General features: G+C 44.9%; 1 protein-coding gene across 1 annotated transcript in view; it reads right to left on the bottom strand.

Annotated features, from left to right (window-relative positions):
- LOC311148671 (anoctamin-2-like) overlaps nucleotides 1-19,246 on the bottom strand; it is a gene marked incomplete at both ends in the record, with an annotated part of 39,085 nt that extends 19,839 nt beyond the window's left edge. Inside the window, 6 exons of the mRNA XM_084185651.1 lie at nucleotides 600-778; nucleotides 1,159-1,211; nucleotides 5,770-5,922; nucleotides 6,036-6,190; nucleotides 18,791-18,891; nucleotides 19,189-19,246. Of these exons, the coding sequence (XP_084041777.1) occupies nucleotides 600-778; nucleotides 1,159-1,211; nucleotides 5,770-5,922; nucleotides 6,036-6,190; nucleotides 18,791-18,891; nucleotides 19,189-19,246 (699 nt within the window). The remainder of the gene's footprint in view (nucleotides 1-599; nucleotides 779-1,158; nucleotides 1,212-5,769; nucleotides 5,923-6,035; nucleotides 6,191-18,790; nucleotides 18,892-19,188) is intronic.
- Between the last annotated feature and the right edge of the window lie 482 nt (nucleotides 19,247-19,728).

Below are 19,728 nucleotides of genomic sequence, written 5' to 3'. Positions count from 1 at the left end.
TTAGAGGTTAGAGGTCAGGGTTAGAGGTCAGGGTTAGAGGTTAGAGTTCAGGGTTAGAGGTCAGGGTTAGAGGTCAGGGTTAGAGGTTAGAGGTCAGGGTTAGAGGATAGAGATCAGGGTTAGAGGTCAGGGTTAGAGGATAGAGATCAGGGTTAGAGGTTAGAGGTCAGGGTTAGAGGTCAGGGTTAGAGGATAGAGATCAGGGTTAGAGGTTAGAGGTCAGGGTTAGAGGTCAGGGTTAGAGGTCAGGGTTAGAGGATAGAGGTCAGGGTTAGAGGTCAGGGTTAGAGGATAGAGATCAGGGTTAGAGGTTAGAGGTCAGGGTTAGAGGTCAGGGTTAGAGATCAGGGTTAGAGATCAGGGTTAGAGGTTAGAGGTCAGGGTTAGAGGATTAGAGGTCAGGGTTAGAGGATAGAGATCAGGGTTAGAGGTCAGGGTTAGAGGTCAGGGTTAGAGGATAGAGATCAGGGTTAGAGGTCAGGGTTAGAGGTCAGGGTTAGAGGTCAGGGTTAGAGGATAGAGGTCAGGGTTAGAGGTTAGAGGTCAGGGTTAGAGGTCAGGGTTAGAGGATAGATGTTATAGATCAGAGTTATTGTTACCTGCATATGGTGACTCCAGTAAATAGTGTTGAGGAGGGGGAGGAATCAGCCTCAAAGTTGGACACGTTAAAGTAGGACAGGGAGTGTTCTGTGAATCCGTGCATGCTGCCTGTCTGACTGTACATGTACTGGTACACCGTCCGAGGAATGAAGTCCGACGTAAACGAGATCACAAACGCCTGAAGAAGAGAGCAACAAACCGATTGACTAGCTGAATACCAGGTCTCTCCCTCCCTCTTTTTCCCTCTCCCTCCCCCCCCCCTCTCTCTCTCAATTCAAAGGGCTTTATTGGCATGGGAAACATATGTTTACGTTGCCAAAGCAAGTGGAATAGACAATAAACAAAAGGGAAATAAACAAGGGAAACATTAGTAAACATTACAGTCAGAAAGGCTTTAACAGAATATAGACGTTTCAATATCAGATACACACACACACACACACACACACACACACACACACACACAAAGTAAAGGATATCTCACCAAAATAACTCATTATTTACAGATACACACACACGCGCGCCCACACACACAAACACACACACACAGAGACTTACATTTGTAATGACAGAAAACTTGCTGATTCCACTGAGAATGTTGAACCAAATTCCTGGAGACAGCATGTATGTGATAGAGTGAAAGAGAAGAAGAGGAGGAATGTGACAGAGAAAGAGAGAAGGAGGAATGTGACAGAGAAAGAGAGAAGGAGGAATGTGACAGAGAAAGAGGAGAAGGAGGAATGTGACAGAGAAAGAGGAGAAGGAGGAATGTGACAGAGAAAGAAGAGGAGGAATGTGACAGAGAAAGAGGAGAAGGAGAAATGTGACAGAGAAAGAGGAGAAGGAGGAATGTGACAGAAAGAGAGAAGGAGGAATGTGACAGAGAAAGAGGAGAAGGAGGAATGTGACAGAGAAAGAGAGAAGGAGGAATGTGACAGAGAAAGAGAGAAGGAGGAATGTGACAGAGAAAGAGAAGGAGGAATGTGACAGAGAAAGAGAAGAGGAGGAATGTGACAGAGAAAGAGAGAAGGAGGAATGTGACAGAGAAAGAGAGAAGGAGTAATGTGACAGAGAAAGAGAAGGAGGAATGTGACAGAGAAAGAAGAGGAGGAATGTGACAGAGAAAGAAGAGGAGGAATGTGACAGAGAAAGAAGAGGAGGAATGTGACAGAGAAAGAGAAGAGGAGGAATGTGACAGAGAAAGAGAGAAGGAGGAATGTGACAGAGAAAGAGAAGAGGAGGAATGTGACAGAGAAAGAGAAGGAGGAATGTGACAGAGAAAGAGGAGAAGGAGGAATGTGACAGAGAAGAAGAGGAGGAATGTGACAGAGAAAGAGAGAAGGAGGAATGTGACAGAGAAGAAGAGGTGGAATGTGACAGAGAAGAAGAGGAGGAATGTGACAGAGAAAGAGAGAAGGAGGAATGTGACAGAGGAGAAGAGAAGGAGGAATGTGACAGAGAAAGAGGAGAAGGAGGAATGTGACAGAGAAAGAGAAGGAGGAATGTGACAGAGAAAGAGAGAAGGAGGAATGTGACAGAAAAAGAGAGAAGGAGGAATGTGACAGAGAAGAAGAGGAGGAATGTGACAGAGAAGAAGAGGAGGAATGTGACAGAGAAGAAGAGGAGGAATGTGACAGAGAAAGAGAAGAGGAGGAATGTGACAGAGAAAGAGAGAAGGAGGAATGTGAGAGAGAAAGAGAAGAGGAGGAATATGACAGAGAAAGAGAGAAGGAGGAATGTTACAGAGAAAGAGAAGAGGAGGAATATGACAGAGAAAGAGAGAAGGAGGAATGTGACAGAGAAAGAGAAGAGGAGGAATATGACAGAGAAAGAGAGAAGGAGGAATGTGACAGAGAAAGAGAAGGAGGAATGTGACAGAGAAAGAGAGAAGGAGGAATGTGACAGAGAAAGAGAAGGAGGAATTTGACAGAGAAATAGAGAAGGAGGAATGTGACAGAGAAAGAGAGAAGGAGGAATGTGACAGAGAAGAAGATGAGGAATGTGACAGAGAAAGAGAAGAGGAGGAATGTGACAGAGAAAGAGAAGAGGAGGAATGTGACAGAGAAAGAAGAGGAGGAATGTGACAGAGAAAGAGAGAAGGAGGAATGTGACAGAGAAAGAGAAGGAGGAGGAATGTGACAGAGAAAGAGGAGAAGAGGAGGAATGTGACAGAGAAAGAGAAGGAGGAATATGACAGAGAAAGAGGAGGAATGTGACAGAGAAAGAGAGAAGGAGGAATGTGACAGAGAAAGAGAGAAGGAGGAATGTGACAGAGAAGAAGATGAGGAATGTGACAGAGAAAGAGAAGAGGAGGAATGTGACAGAGAAAGAGAAGAGGAGGAATGTGACAGAGAAGAAGATGAGGAATGTGACAGAGAAAGAGAGAAGGAGGAATGTGACAGAGAAAGAAGAGGAGGAATGTGACAGAGAAAGAAGAGGAGGAATGTGACAGAGAAAGAAGAGGAGGAATGTGACAGAGAAAGAGAGAAGGAGGAATGTGACAGAGAAAGAGAGAAGGAGGAATGTGACAGAGAAGAAGATGAGGAATGTGACAGAGAAAGAGAGAAGGAGGAATGTGACAGAGAAAGAGAGAAGGAGGAATGTGACAGAGAATATGAGGAATGTGACAGAGAAAGAGGAGAAGGAGGAATGTGACAGAGAAGAAGATGAGGAATGTGACAGAGAAAGAGAAGAGGAGGAATGTGACAGAGTAAGAGAGAATGAGGAATGTGACAGAGAAGAAGAGGAGGAGGAATGTGACAGAGAAAGAGAGAAGGAGGATTGTGACAGAGAAAGAGAAGGAGGAATATGACAGAGAAAGAGAAGAGGAGGAATGTGACAGAGAAAGAAGAGGAGGAATGTGACAGAGAAAGAGAGAAGGAGGAATGTGACAGAGAAAGAGAAGAGGAGGAATGTGACAGAGAAAGAGAGAAGGAGGAATATGACAGAGAAAGAGAGAAGGGGGAATGTGACAGAGAAGAAGAGGAGGAATGTGACAGAGAAAGAGAAGAGGAGGAATGTGACAGAGAAAGAGAGAAGGAGGAATATGACAGAGAAAGAGCGAAGGAGGAATGTGACAGAGAAAGAGAAGGAGGAATATGACAGAGAAAGAGAAGAGGAGGATTGTGACAGAGAAAGAAGAGGAGGAATGTGACAGAGAAAGAGAGAAGGAGGAATGTGACAGAGAAAGAGAAGGAGGAATATGACATAGAAAGAGAGAAGGAGGAATGTGACAGAGAAAGAGAAGGAGGAATATGACAGAGAAAGAGAAGAGGAGGAATGTGACAGAGAAAGAAGAGGAGGAATGTGACAGAGAAAGAGAAGAGGAGGAATATGACAGAGAAAGAGGAGGAGTGTGACAGAGAAAGAAGAGGAGGAATGTGACAGAGAAAGAGAGAAGGAGGAATATGACAGAGAAAGAGAGAAGGAGGAATGTGACAGAGAAAGAGAGGAGGAATGTGACAGAGAAAGAAGATGAGGAATGTGACAGAGAAAGAGAAGAGGAGGAATGTGACAGAGAAAGAGAGAAGGAGGAATGTGACAGAGAAAGAGAGAAGGAGGAATGTGACAGAGAAATAGAAGAGGAGGAATGTGACAGAGAAAGAGAGAAGGAGGAATATGACAGAGAAAGAGAGAAGGAGGAATGTGACAGAGAAAGAGAAGAGGAGGAATGTGACAGAGAAAGAGAGAAGGAGGAATATGACAGAGAAAGAGAGAAGGAGGAATGTGACAGAGAAAGAGAGAAGGAGGAATGTGACAGAGAATGAAGAGGAGGAATGCGACAGAGAAAGAGAGGAGGAATGTGACAGAGAAAGAGAGAAGGAGGAATGTGACAGAGAAAGAGAAGAGGAGGAATGTGACAGAGAAAGAGAAGAGGAGGAATGTTACAGAGGAGAAGAGGAGGAAAACTCTTAAGGATAGTCTAGAACACACTCAGAGTAAAGCTCTTAGGAATAGTCTAGAACACACTCAGAGTAAAGCTCTTAGGAATAGTCTAGAACACACTCAGAGTAAAACTCTTAAGAATAGTCTAGAACACACTCAGAGTAAAGCTCTTAAGAATAGTCTAGAACACACTCAGAGTAAAACTCTTAAGGATAGTCTGGAACACACTCATACAGAGATAGTGTTATGGGTTGAAGTTGTGCTATTGTGGTTCTCGTATGGTTACGTCATTAAGTTGCGGTTGATTGTGTAGTGGTTGTGTTGTGGTTTTGTAGTGGTTGTGTTGTGGTTGTGTTGTGGTTTTGTAGTGGTTGTGTTGTGGTTGTGTTGTGGTTTTGTAGTGTTGTGTAGTGTAGTGGTTTTGTTGTGGTTGTGTTGTGGTTGTGGTTGTGTTGTGGTTTTGTTTAGTGGTTGTGTTGTGGTTGTGTAGTGGTTGTGTTGTGGTTGTTTAGTGGTTGTTTAGTGGTTGTTTAGTGGTTGTGTTGTAGTTGTGTTGTGGTTGTGTAGTGGTTGTGTAGTGGTTGTGTTGTGGTTTTGTAGTGGTTGTGTTGTGGTTGTGTTGTGGTTGTGTTGTGGTTTTGTAGTGTTGTGTAGTGGTTGTGTTGTGGTTGTGTTGTGGTTGTGTAGTGGTTGTGTTGAGGTTGTGTAGTGGTTGTGTTGTGTAGTGGTTGTGTTGTGGTTGTTTAGTGGTTGTGTAGTGGTTGTGTTGTGGTTTTGTAGTGGTTGTGTTGTGGTTGTGTAGTGGTTGTGTTGTGGTTGTGTAGTGGTTGTGTAGTGGTTGTGTTGTGGTTTTGTAGTGGTTGTGTTGTGGTTGTGTTGTGGTTTTGTAGTGTTGTGTAGTGGTTTTGTTGTGGTTGTATAGTGGTTGTGTTGTGGTTGTGTAGTGGTTGTGTTGTGGTTGTGTTGTGGTTGGGTTGTGGTTGTGTTGTGGTTGTGTAGTGGTTGTGTTGTGGTTGTGTAGTGGTTGTGTAGTGGTTGTGTAGTGGTTGTGTTGTGGTTTTGTAGTGGTTGTGTTGTGGTTGTATTGTGGTTGTGTTGTGGTTGTGTAGTGGTTGTGTTGTGGTTGTGTAGTGGTTGTGTAGTGGTTTTGTTGTGGTTGTGTAGTGGTTGTGTAGTGGTTGTGTAGTGGTTGTGTAGTGGTTGTGTTGTGGTTGTGTTGTGGTTGTGTTGTGGTTGTGTAGTGGTTGTGTAGTGGTTGTGTTGTGGTTGGGTTGTGGTCAGTACCTATGTCTGGGCGGCGCACAGCGTCTGGGCGGCGGATCTCTGTGGTGAACTTGGCAGCGTCGAGGCGGATCTCGATCACGTTGTTGAGCAGAGCAAAGAGAGGAGCCAGAGGGAACGACGCCACGAAGATGGTGACAAACCCATACTGGATGACTGCATACACACACACTGGTTGTTAAATGTTCACTTTCCCTGTACACATCGTGTGTGTGTGTGTGTGTGTGTGTGTGTGTGTGTGTGTGTGTGTGTGTGTGGGTGCTACTCACTCATCTCCATGTATTCCGGGCTGAGCCCCTCGAAGGGATCCAGGGAGAAGTCTTTGTCCCACTGTTGCTTTGGCCTCTTTGTCTCCTCCTCATCCTCGTCTTCCTCTCCTCCTTTATCCTTCTCCTTGTATGTTCTGTACATCTTTTTTAGCTTACTGCAGAGAGAGAGAGAGAGAAACAGAGAGATAAAGACAGCGAGAGAGAGATAAAGACAGAGAGAGAGAGAGAGAGAGAGAGAGAGAGAGAGAGAGAGAGAGAGAGAGAGAGAGATAAAGACAGAGAGAGAGAGACAGAGAGATAAAGACAGAGAGAGAAATTCAATTCGTTATACAGTGCCTTCGGAAAGTACTCAGACCCCTTGACTTTTTTCACATTTTGTTACGTTACAGCCTTATTCTAAAGTAGATTAAATTGTTGTTTTTTTCCTCATCAATCTACACACAATACCCCATAATGACAAAGCAAAAAAGGTTTTAGAAATGTTTGCAAATATATTAAAGAACACAAAAATGGAAATATCAGACCCTTTACTCAGTACTTTGTTGAAGCACCTTTGGCAGCGATTACAGCCTCGAGTCTTCTTGGGTATGACGCTATAAGCTTGGCACACCTGTATTTGGGGAGTTTCTCCCATTCTTCACTGCAGATTCTCTCAAGCTCTGTCTGGTTGGATGGGAAGCGTTGCTGCACAGATATTTTCAGGTTTCTCTAGAGATGTTAGATCGGGTTCAAGTCCGGGCTCTGGCTGGGCCACTCAAGGACAATCAGAGACTTGTCCCGAAGCCACTCCTGCGTTGTCTTGGCTGTGTGCTTAGGGTCATTGTCCTGTTGGAAGGTGAACCTTCGCCCCAGTCTGAGGTCCTGAACGCTCTGGGGCAGGTTTTTATCAAGGATCTCTCTGTTCTTTGCGGCGTTCATCTTTCCCTCGATCCTGACTAGTCTCCCAGTCCCTGCCGCTGAAAAACATCCCCACAGCATGATGCTGCCATCACCATGCTTCACCGTAGGGATGGTGCCAGGCTTCCTCCAGAAGTGATGCTTGGCATTCAGGCAAAAGAGTTCAATCTTGGTTTCATTAGAACAGAGAATCTTGTTTCTCATGGTCTGAGAGTCCTTTAGGTGCCTTTTGGCAAACTCCAAGCGGGCTGTCATGTGCCTTTTACTGAGGAGTGGCTTCCGTCTGGCCACTCTACCATAAAGGCCTGATTGGTGGAGTGCTGCAGAGATGGTTGTCCTTCTGGAAGGTTCTCCCATCTCCACAGAGGAACTCTGGAGCTCTTTCAGAGTGACCATCGGGTTCTTGGTCACCTCCCTGACCAAGGCCCTTCTCCCCCAATTGCTCTTGGTGTCTTGGTGGTTCCAAACATCTTCCATTTAAGAATGATGGAGGCCACGGTGTTCTTGGGGACCTTCAACGCTGCAGAAATGTTTTGGTACCCTTCCATCTGTGCCTCAACACAATCCTGTCTCGGAGCTCTACGGACAATTCCTTCGACCTCATGGCTTGGTTTTTGCTCTGACATGCACTGTCAACTGTGGGACCTTGCATAGACAGGTGTGCCTTTCCAAATCATGTCCAATCAATTGAATTTACCTCAGGTGGACTCCAATGAAGTTGTAGAAACATTTTAAGGATGATCAATGGAAACAGGATGCATCCAAGCTCAATTTCGAGTCTTATAGCAAAGGATCTGAATACTTATGTAAATAAGATATTTTTGTTTTTTATTTTTAATAATTTAGCAAACATTTCTAAAAACTTGTTTTCACTTCATTATGGGGTACTGTGTGTAGATTGATGAGAACATTTAAAAAAAATCCATTTTAGAATAAGGCTGTATCGTAACAAAATTTGGAAAAAGTCAAGGGATCTGAATACTTTCCGAATGCACTAAACATAGCTATTAACAATATTAGCCAACTAACTACTAACATTAAGATAGCTAACTCATGTCTTTAAATATATAGCCAATGTTAAGATAGCTATGTATTTACAGATATAAGCTAGCTATCTACTAATGTTAAGATAGGTATGTATTTACAGATATAAGCTAGCTAGCTACTAATGTTAAGATAGGTATGTATTTACGAATATGAATTAGCTAACTACTAATGTTAAGATTGTTATGTATTTACAGGTATAAGCTAGCTAGCTACTAATGTTAAGATAGGTATGTATTTACAGATATGAGTTAGCTAACTACTAATGTTAAGATAGTTATGTATTTACAGATATGAGTTAGCTAACTACTAATGTTAAGATAGTTATGTATTTACAGATATGAGTTAGCTAACTACTAATGTTAAGATAGTTATGTATATACAGATATAAGCTAGCTAACTACTAATGTTAAGATAGTTATGTATTTACAGATATGAGTTAGCTAACTACTAATGTTAAGATAGTTATGTATTTACAGATATGAGTTAGCTAACTACTAATGTTAAGATAGTTATGTATTTACAGATATGAGTTAGCTAACTACTAATGTTAAGAGACAAGACAAAGGAGATGATTGTGGACTACAGGAAAAAAAAGAGGACTGAGCACGCCCCCATTCTCATCGACGGGGCTGTAGTGGAACAGGTTGAGAGCTTCAAGTTCCTTGGTGTCCACATCACCAACAAACTATCATGGTCCAAACACACCAAGACAGTCGTGAAGAGGGCACGACAAAGCCTATTCCCCCTCAGGAGACTAAAAAGATTTGGCATGGGTCCTCAGATCCTCAAAAAATTCTACAGCTGCACCATCGAGAGCATCCTGACTGGTTGCATCACCGCCTGGTATGGCAACTGCTTGGCCTCCGACCGCAAGGCACTACAGAGGGTAGTGCGTACGGCCCAGTACATCACTGGGGCAAAGCTTCCTGCCATCCAGGACCTCTATACCAGGCGGTGTCAGAGGAAGGCCCTCAAAATTGTCAAAGACTCCAGCCACCCTAGTCATAGACTGTTCTCTCTGCTACCGCACGGCAAGCGGTACCGGAGTGCCAAGTCTAGGTCCAAAAGACTTCTCAACAGCTTCTACCCCCAAGCCATAAGACTCCTGAACAGCTAATCATGGCTACCCGGACTATTTGCACTGCCCCCCCACCCCATCCTTTTTACGCTGCTGCTACTCTGTTAAGTATTTATGCATAGTCACTTTAACTCTACCCACATGTACATATTACCTCAACTACCTCAACTAGCCGGTGCCCCCGCACATTGACTCTGCAACGGTACCCCCCTGTATATATAGCCTCCCTACTGTCACTTTATTTTACTTCTGCTATTTTTTTTCTCAACACTTTTTTTGTTGTTGTTGTTTTATTTTTAAGTTTAAGTTTAAGTTTATTTTTACAGGGACAGTGCACATTAATCAACGTTTCAGTAAAAGTGCCGGTTTTAGCCAGCCGGCTAATTTTCAACCGCAGTCCCTGGGCAGGTTATTAAAAACAATTACAATATAGACAATAACAACATAGAAGACATAGCATACAGACATAGCAACATAGGACAAGCAAGACGTAGCATACAGACAGAGCAACATAGAACAAAAAGCAGCAAGACAAAATTAATAAAAGCAACAAAGTGTTTCCACACCTCACAAGTTACAGACAACAGACATGGAAAGCGGCAACACACAGCTAGGGACCATGTTCACAAATCTGATTGACCTTTAGCCATGTCTTCAAGCATTTTGTGAAAGTGTGATATGTGGTGCAGTTATGTGTGTCTGATGGCAGTGTATTCCAGACATGGGAAGCTCTCACAGAAAAAGCGGATTTACTAAAGGTGCTTTTCCTTAGGGGAACTACACAGTCACCTCTCATGGCAGACCTTGTGGATCTGCTGCCATATGTTTGGGTTTTCTGTTTAACAAAAATACTGAGTGGAGGGGGAGCCAAGCCATTTAGGATCTTGAATACAAGACATGCATCGGTGTATTGCACAAGATTTTCCCAACTCAGGAGCTCATGCTTTCTAAGGATGTGACAGTGATGATGGCTATTGGGCTTCCTATCAAGCACTTTGAGAGCCTGTTTGTAGACAGACTGAATAGGTCTTACTGTTGTACAGCAAGCTTGGGCCCAACTAGCCAAACAGTATGTTAAGTGGGGGAGTATCATAGATTTGAAGTACAGTTTTGCTACCTCTGTAGTCAAACAATTTCATATAAATCGGAAATTAGCTAGGTTGAATTTGGTTATTTGAATTACCTTTTTCACATGCTTTTTAAAAGAGAGGTTGGAATCAAGTATGATGCCAAGGTACTTAAAATCAGATACCCCCTGGAGCTTCTCCCCTGACACATAGACTTCTGGCTCAGTAGCATCTGTTGCCCTCTTTGTGAAGAACATGCAAACAGTTTTTTTCACATTGAGATGCAAACACGAGTCACTGAGCCACTTTGTAACCTGGACCATTACAGTAGTGAGTTCTTGTGCAGCTTGTTGTTTGCTCTTTGCATGCACATATATCACTGTATCATCTGCATACATTTGAACTTCAGACCCAGTACAGACAGAAGGCAGATCATTAATGTACAGGCTGAACAGGAGGGGCCCCAGTATTGACCCTTGGGGCACACCCACATCATAGCTAAGAGTGGGCGACAGCTCATTGCTCACTCTGACACACTGAGTTCTGCCTTCAAGGTATGATTTCATCCATCTCAAGGCATCGGGGGAAAAGTTGAACTTGGACAATTATGTGATGAGAATCTCATGGTTAACAGTATCAAAAGCCTTCCTTAGGTCCAGAAACACAGCCCCAACAACGCCCCCTTTGTCCATCTTGGACTTCACATTTTCCAGAAAAAAGCAGTTGGCCATTTCTGTGGAGTGTTTCGCTCTGAAGCCAAACTGCATGCAATGTAATGTGAAGGGGCTGTTGTTGAGGTGGGCAATCAGTTGTTCTGCTACACACTTTTCAACAACCTTTGACACCACAGGTAGTATACTAATGGGCCTGTAGTTACTCACATCAGCAGGGTCGCCTGATTTAAAGATGGCCGTTATTATGGCCGACTTCCATACCCTTGGAAACACCCCGAGACCAATAGATGTGTTGGTGACCTTAGTAATGGGGCCAATGAGTGACTCTTTGTAGTTTCTAAGAAAGGTAGAGTCCATCCCAAACACATCTTTGGCTTTAGAGTTCTTTAGTGAGCTAATCATCTTGTCTACCTTTGACTCAGAAACATCCCTTATGATGAAGACAGGTTGAGCATCATTTACTAGCACTGAGCCCAAGAAACCAGTGGAGGGGTTCTGTGTCAGTACCCTGACAGAGTCAATAAAGTAGGAATTGAAGGCTATTGCTATTTCGACTGCATCCTGTGTTAGATTGTTATTCACCATGATTTGTAGTCTTTTTGCAGTGTTACTATGGTCTTTCCCTGTTAACTTTTTTAGATTCTCCCAGATCAGTTTAGAATTTCCCTTTGCTTCACCAATTATGTTAATAAAAAAGTTTTCCTTGGCCTGTCTGATTTCTTTCATCACCTTATTTCTCAACATGGTAAACCTACGTCTGTCATGCTCTAATTTGGATCTTAGGGCTATTTTTAGATAATAATCTCGTTCTTTCATCAATTTCCAGATTTCTCCATTTAGCCAAGGAAGAGTGTTCTTTTGGCCAGGTTTGGATTTGATTTTCTTTAGGAAACCATTTAATGTAGTCTGGATTGTGGATAGAAAAACTTGACTATCAGCTTCCACGTCTGCATAGGACAAGAGATCATTCCAGTTAATTCCCTTAATTGCATTTTCAAAATAGCTTAATTCACTCTTATGTATTCTTAGTTGATCAGGCTTTCTAACAGTAGAGAGGTTAAACCTGCTCTTAGACAGCTTTCTGGCTATAAGTGTCAGATTATGATCAGATAGCCCAGTAACCATATTGAATGATTTAGTCACTCTCTCTGGTTTATTACTGAACACCAAATCAATCTGTGTTTTAGAGCAACAAGTCACCCTGGTTGGCCCTTTAACTAGCTGTGTAAGGTCAAAGGTATTAGTGATCCATTTGAGGGTTTTCCTACAACACTTGTCTTCATAATTAATGTTAAAATCTCCCATTAAGATGACCTCTTTCCCAAAATCACATTCCCTAAGCATGTTATTAAACTGATCAAAAAACACACTTTTGGTGGAAGGTGGCCTATACATTCCAATGAGGGTAAAAGACATTTGGGGAGACAGTGTAATGTTCAGGCCAATACATTCTAGTTCATTATCGTTTATTATGTGTTTTTCTCTGGCTGGAGGTAAGCAGGAGGTAAGCTACATGTAGTGTTGAGTAAAGCCTAACCATGTGTTAGATCGTAGGTAGGTAGTTAGCTGTAGTTAGGTATTGTATTTATTGTAGGTTAGTATTGTTGTTATTGTAGGTTTCCGTGGGTAATTGTGGGTTAGTATCGAGGCACGAGGCTAGCTAGCTAGCGGGTAGCTACTGGTAACGATTAGCAACGCTGGAGAGCTGGTTCCAATGGTAATGTAGTCCTAGCCAACGTTTAACTTTTGCTTAACCATGTATTAGATCGTAGGTAGGTAGTTAGCTGTAGTTAGGTATTGTATTTACTGTAGGTTAGTATTGTTGTTATTGTAGGTTTCCGTGGGTAATTGTGGGTTAGTATCGAGGCACGAGGCTAGCTAGCTAGCAGGTAGCTACAGGTAACGATTAGCAACGCTGGAGAGCTGGTTCCAATGGTAATGTAGTCCTAGCCAACGTTTAACTTTTGCTTAACCATGTATTAGATCGTAGGTAGGTAGTTAGCTGTAGTTAGGTATTGTATTTATTGTAGGTTGGTGCTGTTGTTATTAGGTTTCCGTGGGTAGTTGTAGGTTAGTATCGAGGCACGAGGCTAGCTAGCTAGCGGGTAGCTACTGGTAACGATTAGCAACGCTGGAGAGCTGGTTCCAACGTTTAATTTTTTTATTATTTTTTTATTTTTATTTTGCTGCGTTGTGAAGGGAACTCGACACGGACTTGAATTGTCTGTTTGGTGTGCTGACACACTCTTGGCAGTTTGTTATGGCCAGGTGCTGATGCTAAGTTCTGTGCTAATGGATGCTAGCTTGCAGGTTGGCTACGGCGTCATAGCTAGGCTTCGTGGGTTGTTGTGGGTAGTTACTGTGTCTTGGCAGTGTCCTCGGCCGTGCCGGCTGTAGCACGAAGCTAGCTAGCTAGCCGTTCTTCAAACAGAGCCAACACAGTGGCCATTGCTAGCTACCCAACATGACCAGCTGGCTGTACTGTAGTAGCTAACCACAATATACTTGTCCTAGCTAGCCAACGTCTAATCATTGCTGCGTCATGAAAGGAACTTGACACAGACACGAATGATCTGTTTAGTGTGTTATCACATTATTGGTGGTTTGTTGTGACCAAGTGTTGGTGCTAAACGGTGTGTTATTGTTATTGGATGCTAGTCTGCTAGTTGGCTATGGTGTCATAGTTGGCTAGCTGAACAAAGTGGGTTGAGTCTATTCCTTTAAACATTGAACCGCTGTGGTTCACAACAATTCTGATTTCCAAAGGCGGAAGTTGGGAGAGTTTTTTGTTCGGGTGGTTCAGTGAAACAATTTTAGTTTCTGAGGTAGAAGTTTTTGGTGAGGGAGGCCCTGCTCTCTCCGCTCCCAGATGCTTAGTCCATTTCATTCCGATCTCCTCTGCATTTTTGTAGCCATTTGCTACAGCCTGTCAACTATGCCTCTGCCTATCCCTGTTCTCTCCTCTCTGCACAGGCTACACAAACGCACCACACCGCGTGGCTGCTGCCTCTCCAACCTGGTGGTCCCTGCACGCACCACCCACGTGGAGTTCCAGGTCGCAGGCAGCCTCTGGAACTGCCGTTCTGCTGCCAACAAAGCTGACTTCATCCCAGCCTATGCCAACCTCCAGTCCCTCGACTTCCTGGCGCTGACGGAAACATGGATCACCACTGAAAACACTGCTACTCCTACTGCTCTCTCCTCGTCTGACCATGTGTTCTCGCATACCCCGAGAGCATCTGGTCAGAGGGGTGGTGGTACAGGAATCCTCATCTCTCCCAAGTGGACATTCTCAATTTTTCCCCTAACCCATCTGTCTATCTCCTCATTTGAATTCCATGCTGTCACAGTCACTAGCCCATTTAAGCTTAATATCCTTGTCATCTATCGCCCTCCAGGTTCCCTTGGAGAGTTCATCAATGAGCTTGACGCCTTGATAAGTTCCTTCCCTGAGGATGGCTCACCCCTCACAGTTTTGGGGGATTTCAACCTCCCTATGTCCACATTTGACTCATTTCTCTCTGCCTCCTTCTTTCCACTCCTCTCCTCTTTTGACCTCACCCTCTCACCGTCCCCCCCTACTCACAAGGCAGGCAATACGCTTGACCTCATCTTCACTAGATGCTGCTCCTCTACTAATCTCACTGCAACTCCCCTCCAAGTCTCCGACCACTACTTTGTTTCCTTTTCTCTCTCACTCTCCTCCCACACTACTCACTCTGCCCCTACACAGATGGTAATGCGCCGCCGCAACCTTCGCTCTCTCTCTCCCACTACTCTCTCCTCTTCCATCCTATCATCTCTTCCCTCTGCTCAATCCTTCTCCCTCCAATCTCCTGATTCTGCCTCCTCAACCCTCCTCTCCTCCCTTTCTGCATCCTTTGACTCTCTGTGTCCCCTATCCTCCCGGCCGGCTCGGTCCTCCCCTCCAGCTCCGTGGCTTGATGACTCATTGCGAGCTCACAGAACAGAGCTCCGGGCAGCGGAGCGGAAATGGAAGAAAACTAAACTCCCTGCCGACCTGGCATCTTTTCACTCCCTCCTCTCTACATTTTCTTCATCTGTTTCTGCTGCTAAGGCCACCTTCTACCACTCTAAATTCCAAGCATCTGCCTCTAACCCTAGGAAGCTCTTTGCCACATTTTCCTCCCTCCTGAATCCCCCCCCCCCCCCCCCCACCTCCTCTCTCTCTGTGGATGACTTCGTCAACCACTTTGAAAAGAAGGTTGACGACATCCGATCCTCGTTTGTTAAGTCTAATGACACTGCTGGTCCTGCTCACACTGCCCTACCCTATGCTTTGACTTCTTTCTCCCCTCTCTCTCCAGATAAAATCCTGCGACTTGTGACTGCAGGCCGCCCAACAACCTGCCCGCTTGACCCCATCCCCTCCTCCCTTCTCCAGACCATCTCCGGTGACCTTCTCCCCTACCTCACCTCGCTGATCAACTCATCCTTGACCGCTGGCCATGTCCCTTCCGTCTTCAAGAGAGCGAGAGTTACTCCCCTTCTCAAAAAACCAACACTCGACCCCACTGATGTCAACAACTACAGACCAGTATCCCTTCTTTCTTTTCTTTCCAAAACTATTGAGCGTGCCGTCTTTAGCCAACTCTCCTGCTATCTCTCTCAGAATGACCTTCTTGATCCAAACCAATCAGGTTTCAGGACTGGTCATTCAACTGAGACTGCTCTTCTCTGTGTCACGGAGACTCTCCGCACTGCTAAAGCTAACTCTCTCTCCTCTGCTCTTGTCCTTCTAGACCTGTCTGCTGCCTTTGATACTGTGAACCATCAGATCCTCCTCTCCACCCTCTCCGAGATGGGCATCTCCGGCGCGGCTCACTCCTGGATTGCGTCCTACCTGACCGGTCGCTCCTACCAAGTGGCGTGGCGGGAAGCTGTCTCCGCACCACGTGCTCTCACCACTGGTGTCCCCCAGGGATCGGTTCTGGGCCCTCTCCTTTTCTCCCTATACACCAAGTCACTTGGCTCTGTCATATCCTCACATGGCCTTTCCTATCATTGCTACGCTGACGATACACAACTAATCTTCTCCTTTCCCCCTTCTGATAACCAGGTGGCGAATCGCATCTCTGCATGTCTGGCAGACATATCAGTATGGATGACGGATCACCACCTCAAGCTGAACCCTGGCAAGACGGAGCTGCTCTTCCTCCCGGGGAAGGACTGCCCGTTCCATGATCTCGCCATCACGGTTGACAACTCCGCTGTGTCCTCCTCCCAGAGTGCGAAGAGCCTAGGCGTGACCCTGGACAACACCCTGTCGTTCTCCGCCAACATCAAGGCGGTGACCCGCTCCTGCAGGTTCATGCTCTACAACATTCGGAGAGTGCGACCCGGCCTTACACAGGAAGCGGCGCAGGTCCTGGTCCAGGCACTTGTCATCTCCCGTCTGGACTACTGCAACTCGCTGTTGGCTGGGCTCCCTGCCTGTGCCATTAAACCCCTACAACTCATCCAGAATGCCGCAGCCCGTCTGGTGTTCAACCTTCCCAAGTTCTCTCACGTCACCCCCCTCCTCCGCACACTCCACTGGCTTCCAGTTGAAGCTCGCATCCGCTACAAGACCATGGTGCTTGCCTATGGAGCAGTGAGGGGAACGGCACCTCTGTACCTTCAGGCTCTGATCAGTCCCTACACCCAAACGAGGACATTGCGTTCATCCACCTCTGGCCTGCTGGCTCCCTTTCCTCTGCGGAAGCATAGCTCCCGCTCAGCCCAGTCAAAACTGTTCGCTGCTCTGGCACCCCAATGGTGGAACAAGCTCCCTCACGACGCCAGGACAGCGGAGTCACTCACCACCTTCCGGAGACATTTGAAACCCCACCTCTTTAAGGAATACCTGGGATAGGATAAAGTATTCCTTCTAACCCCCCCCCCCCCCCAAATTGTAAAGTGGTTATCCCACTGGCTATAGGGTGAACGCACCAATTTGTGAGTCGCTCTGGCTAAGAGCGTCTGCTAAATGACGTTAATGTGCCCTTGAGCAAGGCACTTAACCCTAATTGCTCCTGTAAGTCGCTCTGGTTAAGAGCGTCTGCTAAATGACTAAAATGTAAATGTAAATGTATTATCACCTGACCACTCAATTTGTTTACATCGGATATGTTCTTTAATATAAATCATCACACCCCCTCCTCTTCCTTCAGTCCCGTCTCTCCTGAAAACATTGTAGCCAGGCACAATCAAAGCAGCAGATGGAGAGTTTCTATGGAGCCATGTCTCTGAGAGGCAGAGAAAGTCAAGGTTGGAGTCTGTGAGTAGATGTTGAATTTGATCACTTTTTGGAATGACACTACGAATGTTCAAGTGCCCCCCTAGTAGTCCCTTGGGCTTAGCTCGTGGGTCCCAGATGACTCGAGAGTGATTGACACATTGAAAAAAGTTAAATTTTCTGTGTTTTCTGACGGCTGGGTTTAGGCCGTTTTGATTAGGGGCAGTTCGGTAGCGCAATTAACAATCCCTCCCGCCTGCACTGGATGCGGGGAACTAATTAAAACAGCTTGCATACCAGAAGCAGAGTCAGGGATCGCATATAGCGACTTTGGTATGTTTGAAGAGTCAAAATCCATCCTGGAGCCGGGTGAGTCGAGAGAAACCACAGGACCATAGCACTCACCCACCTCCACAGCGGCGACGATCAGTGGACGAGGCCATCCACCACCCTCCACTCCGGTGCGTATCGCTGGCTCGGTGATGTTGGGCCCAGGATTGAGTTGCACATCCCCGGAGAGCAGGAGAGTAGTGAACAGGTAGTTTAACAGTTTCCGATAAATGTTGGACTTGTGTTTGTTGCGCCTAAGCGGTTCAGTAGAATAAGGAGCGAGGTAGACTTGGCCATTATTCAGAACATTATGGTATGCTGTGTACTGTCCGCTCCCGTGGAACGGTGAACCAATGTGTTTGTGTTTGGTGTTAATATTCTCCGGTAGTAGACTGATTGTGTCATCCCAGCAAGGACGCACTGAGATGATCAGTAGAGCAGCTACATAACTGACAATCATGGCAGAGTACTGGAGATAAAACACATCATTGCGCTTTAACTCTTTGCATGAGTTACTTAGCTGGGGTCGGCGTACACCTGATGGTTTAGATACAATTACAGCATTCGAATGAGAAGCGGCACCTGCCGCACCACCCTGTCTTCCGGCCGCCATTTCCATCTTTTCTTTAACTTTTTTGTTTAAAATAAATGCACTGTTGGTTAAGGGCTGTAAGTAAGCATTTCACTGTAATGACTGCACCTGTTGTATTCGGCGCATGTGACCAATACAATTTGATTTGATTTGATTTGAAGATAGTTATGTATTTACATATATGAGCTAGCTAACTACTAATGTTAAAATAGCTATGTAACCCATTTACAGATATGAGAAAGCTAACTATTAATGTTAATATAGATATGTAACCTATTTACAGATATGAGCTAGCTAACTACTAATGTTAACATTAAAGCTACCTCTCAGACTGCTCCAAACTGTAATTCACATATAAGCAATGGTACCTGTTTGTGTGTGTGTGTGTGTGTGTGTGTGTGTGTGTGTGTGTGTGTGTGTGTGTGTGTGTGTGTGTGTGTGTCTGTGTGTACATACGGTATAACAATCTCGAACACGTCTAAAAACTTGTTTTCGCTTTGTCATTATGGGGTACTGTGTCTAGATTGATGAGAAAAAAAATATTTCATCAATTTTAGAATAAGGCTGTATCGTAACAAAATGTGGAAAGGGTCAAGGGATCTGAATACTTTCCGAATGCACTAAACATAGCAGTTAACAATATTAGCCAACTAATTACTAACATTAAGATAGCTAACTCATGTCTTTAAATATATAGCCAATGTTAAGATAGTTATGTATTTACAGATATAAGCTAGCTAGCTACTAATGTTAAGATAGGTATGTATTTACGAATATGAATTAGCTAACTACTAATATTAAGATAGCTGTGTGTGTGTGTGTGTGTACGTACGGTATAACAATCTCGAACACGTTGTTCTGGATGAGTTGTTTTCCCAACATGATCATGCTAAGCTGGATACACAGCTCTATCAGACAGCCTGGTGGAGCACACTGTGGAGAAAACACACGTACACATACACACACACAGACACAGACGCACACACACACACACACACACACAGACACACACACACACACACACACACACACACACACACACACACACACACACAGACACAGACACAGACACACACACACACACACACACACACACACATCACACACACACAGCATTAGTATGACAAAAAATAATGTATGCACTAACTAACTGTAAGTGGCTCTGGATAAGAGCGTCTGCTAAATGATTAAAATGTAAATGTGATATAATGTGTGTTGTAGTGAACTCACCTCCTCCATACGGAAGTGGCCAAACAAGTAAACATAGTCCCCTGGAGGTCCAGCAAACCTACAGAGAGAGAGGGAGGAGGGGAGAGGGAGGAGGGAGAGAGAGAGAGAGGGAGGAGGGGAGAGAGAGAGAGGGAGGGAGGAGGGGAGAGAGAGAGAGAGGTAGGAGGGGAGAGAGAGAGAGAGGGGAGGAGGGGAGAGAGAGAAGAGGAGAAGGGGAGAACAGGAGAGGAGTGAGAAGAGGAGAGGGGGAGAAGAGGAGAGGAAACTGAGCTGCCCCTCCTAACCTCCTGCCAATTAAACGATGATGTGAGAGAGACATATTTCCCTCAGATTACAAGGACCCCCAAATACTTTGAAAACAAATATAATATTGATAAGCTCCCATATCTGTTAGGTGAAATACAGCAGCGTGCAATCATGGCAGCAAAATGTGTGACCAGTTGTGATAAGAATAGGGTAACCAGTGGAGAACAAACACCACTGTAAATAAAACCTATGCCTAGATTTATCCGTTTATTTCATGTCCCTTGCCATTTGTAC

The sequence above is a fragment of the Coregonus lavaretus genome (assembly GCF_964263955.1).
Source record: "Coregonus lavaretus genome assembly, chromosome: 21".
NCBI lineage: Eukaryota > Metazoa > Chordata > Actinopteri > Salmoniformes > Salmonidae > Coregonus > Coregonus lavaretus.
The sequence above is the reverse complement of the archived record's forward strand: the minus strand, read 5'-3'. Positions and strand labels throughout refer to the sequence as shown.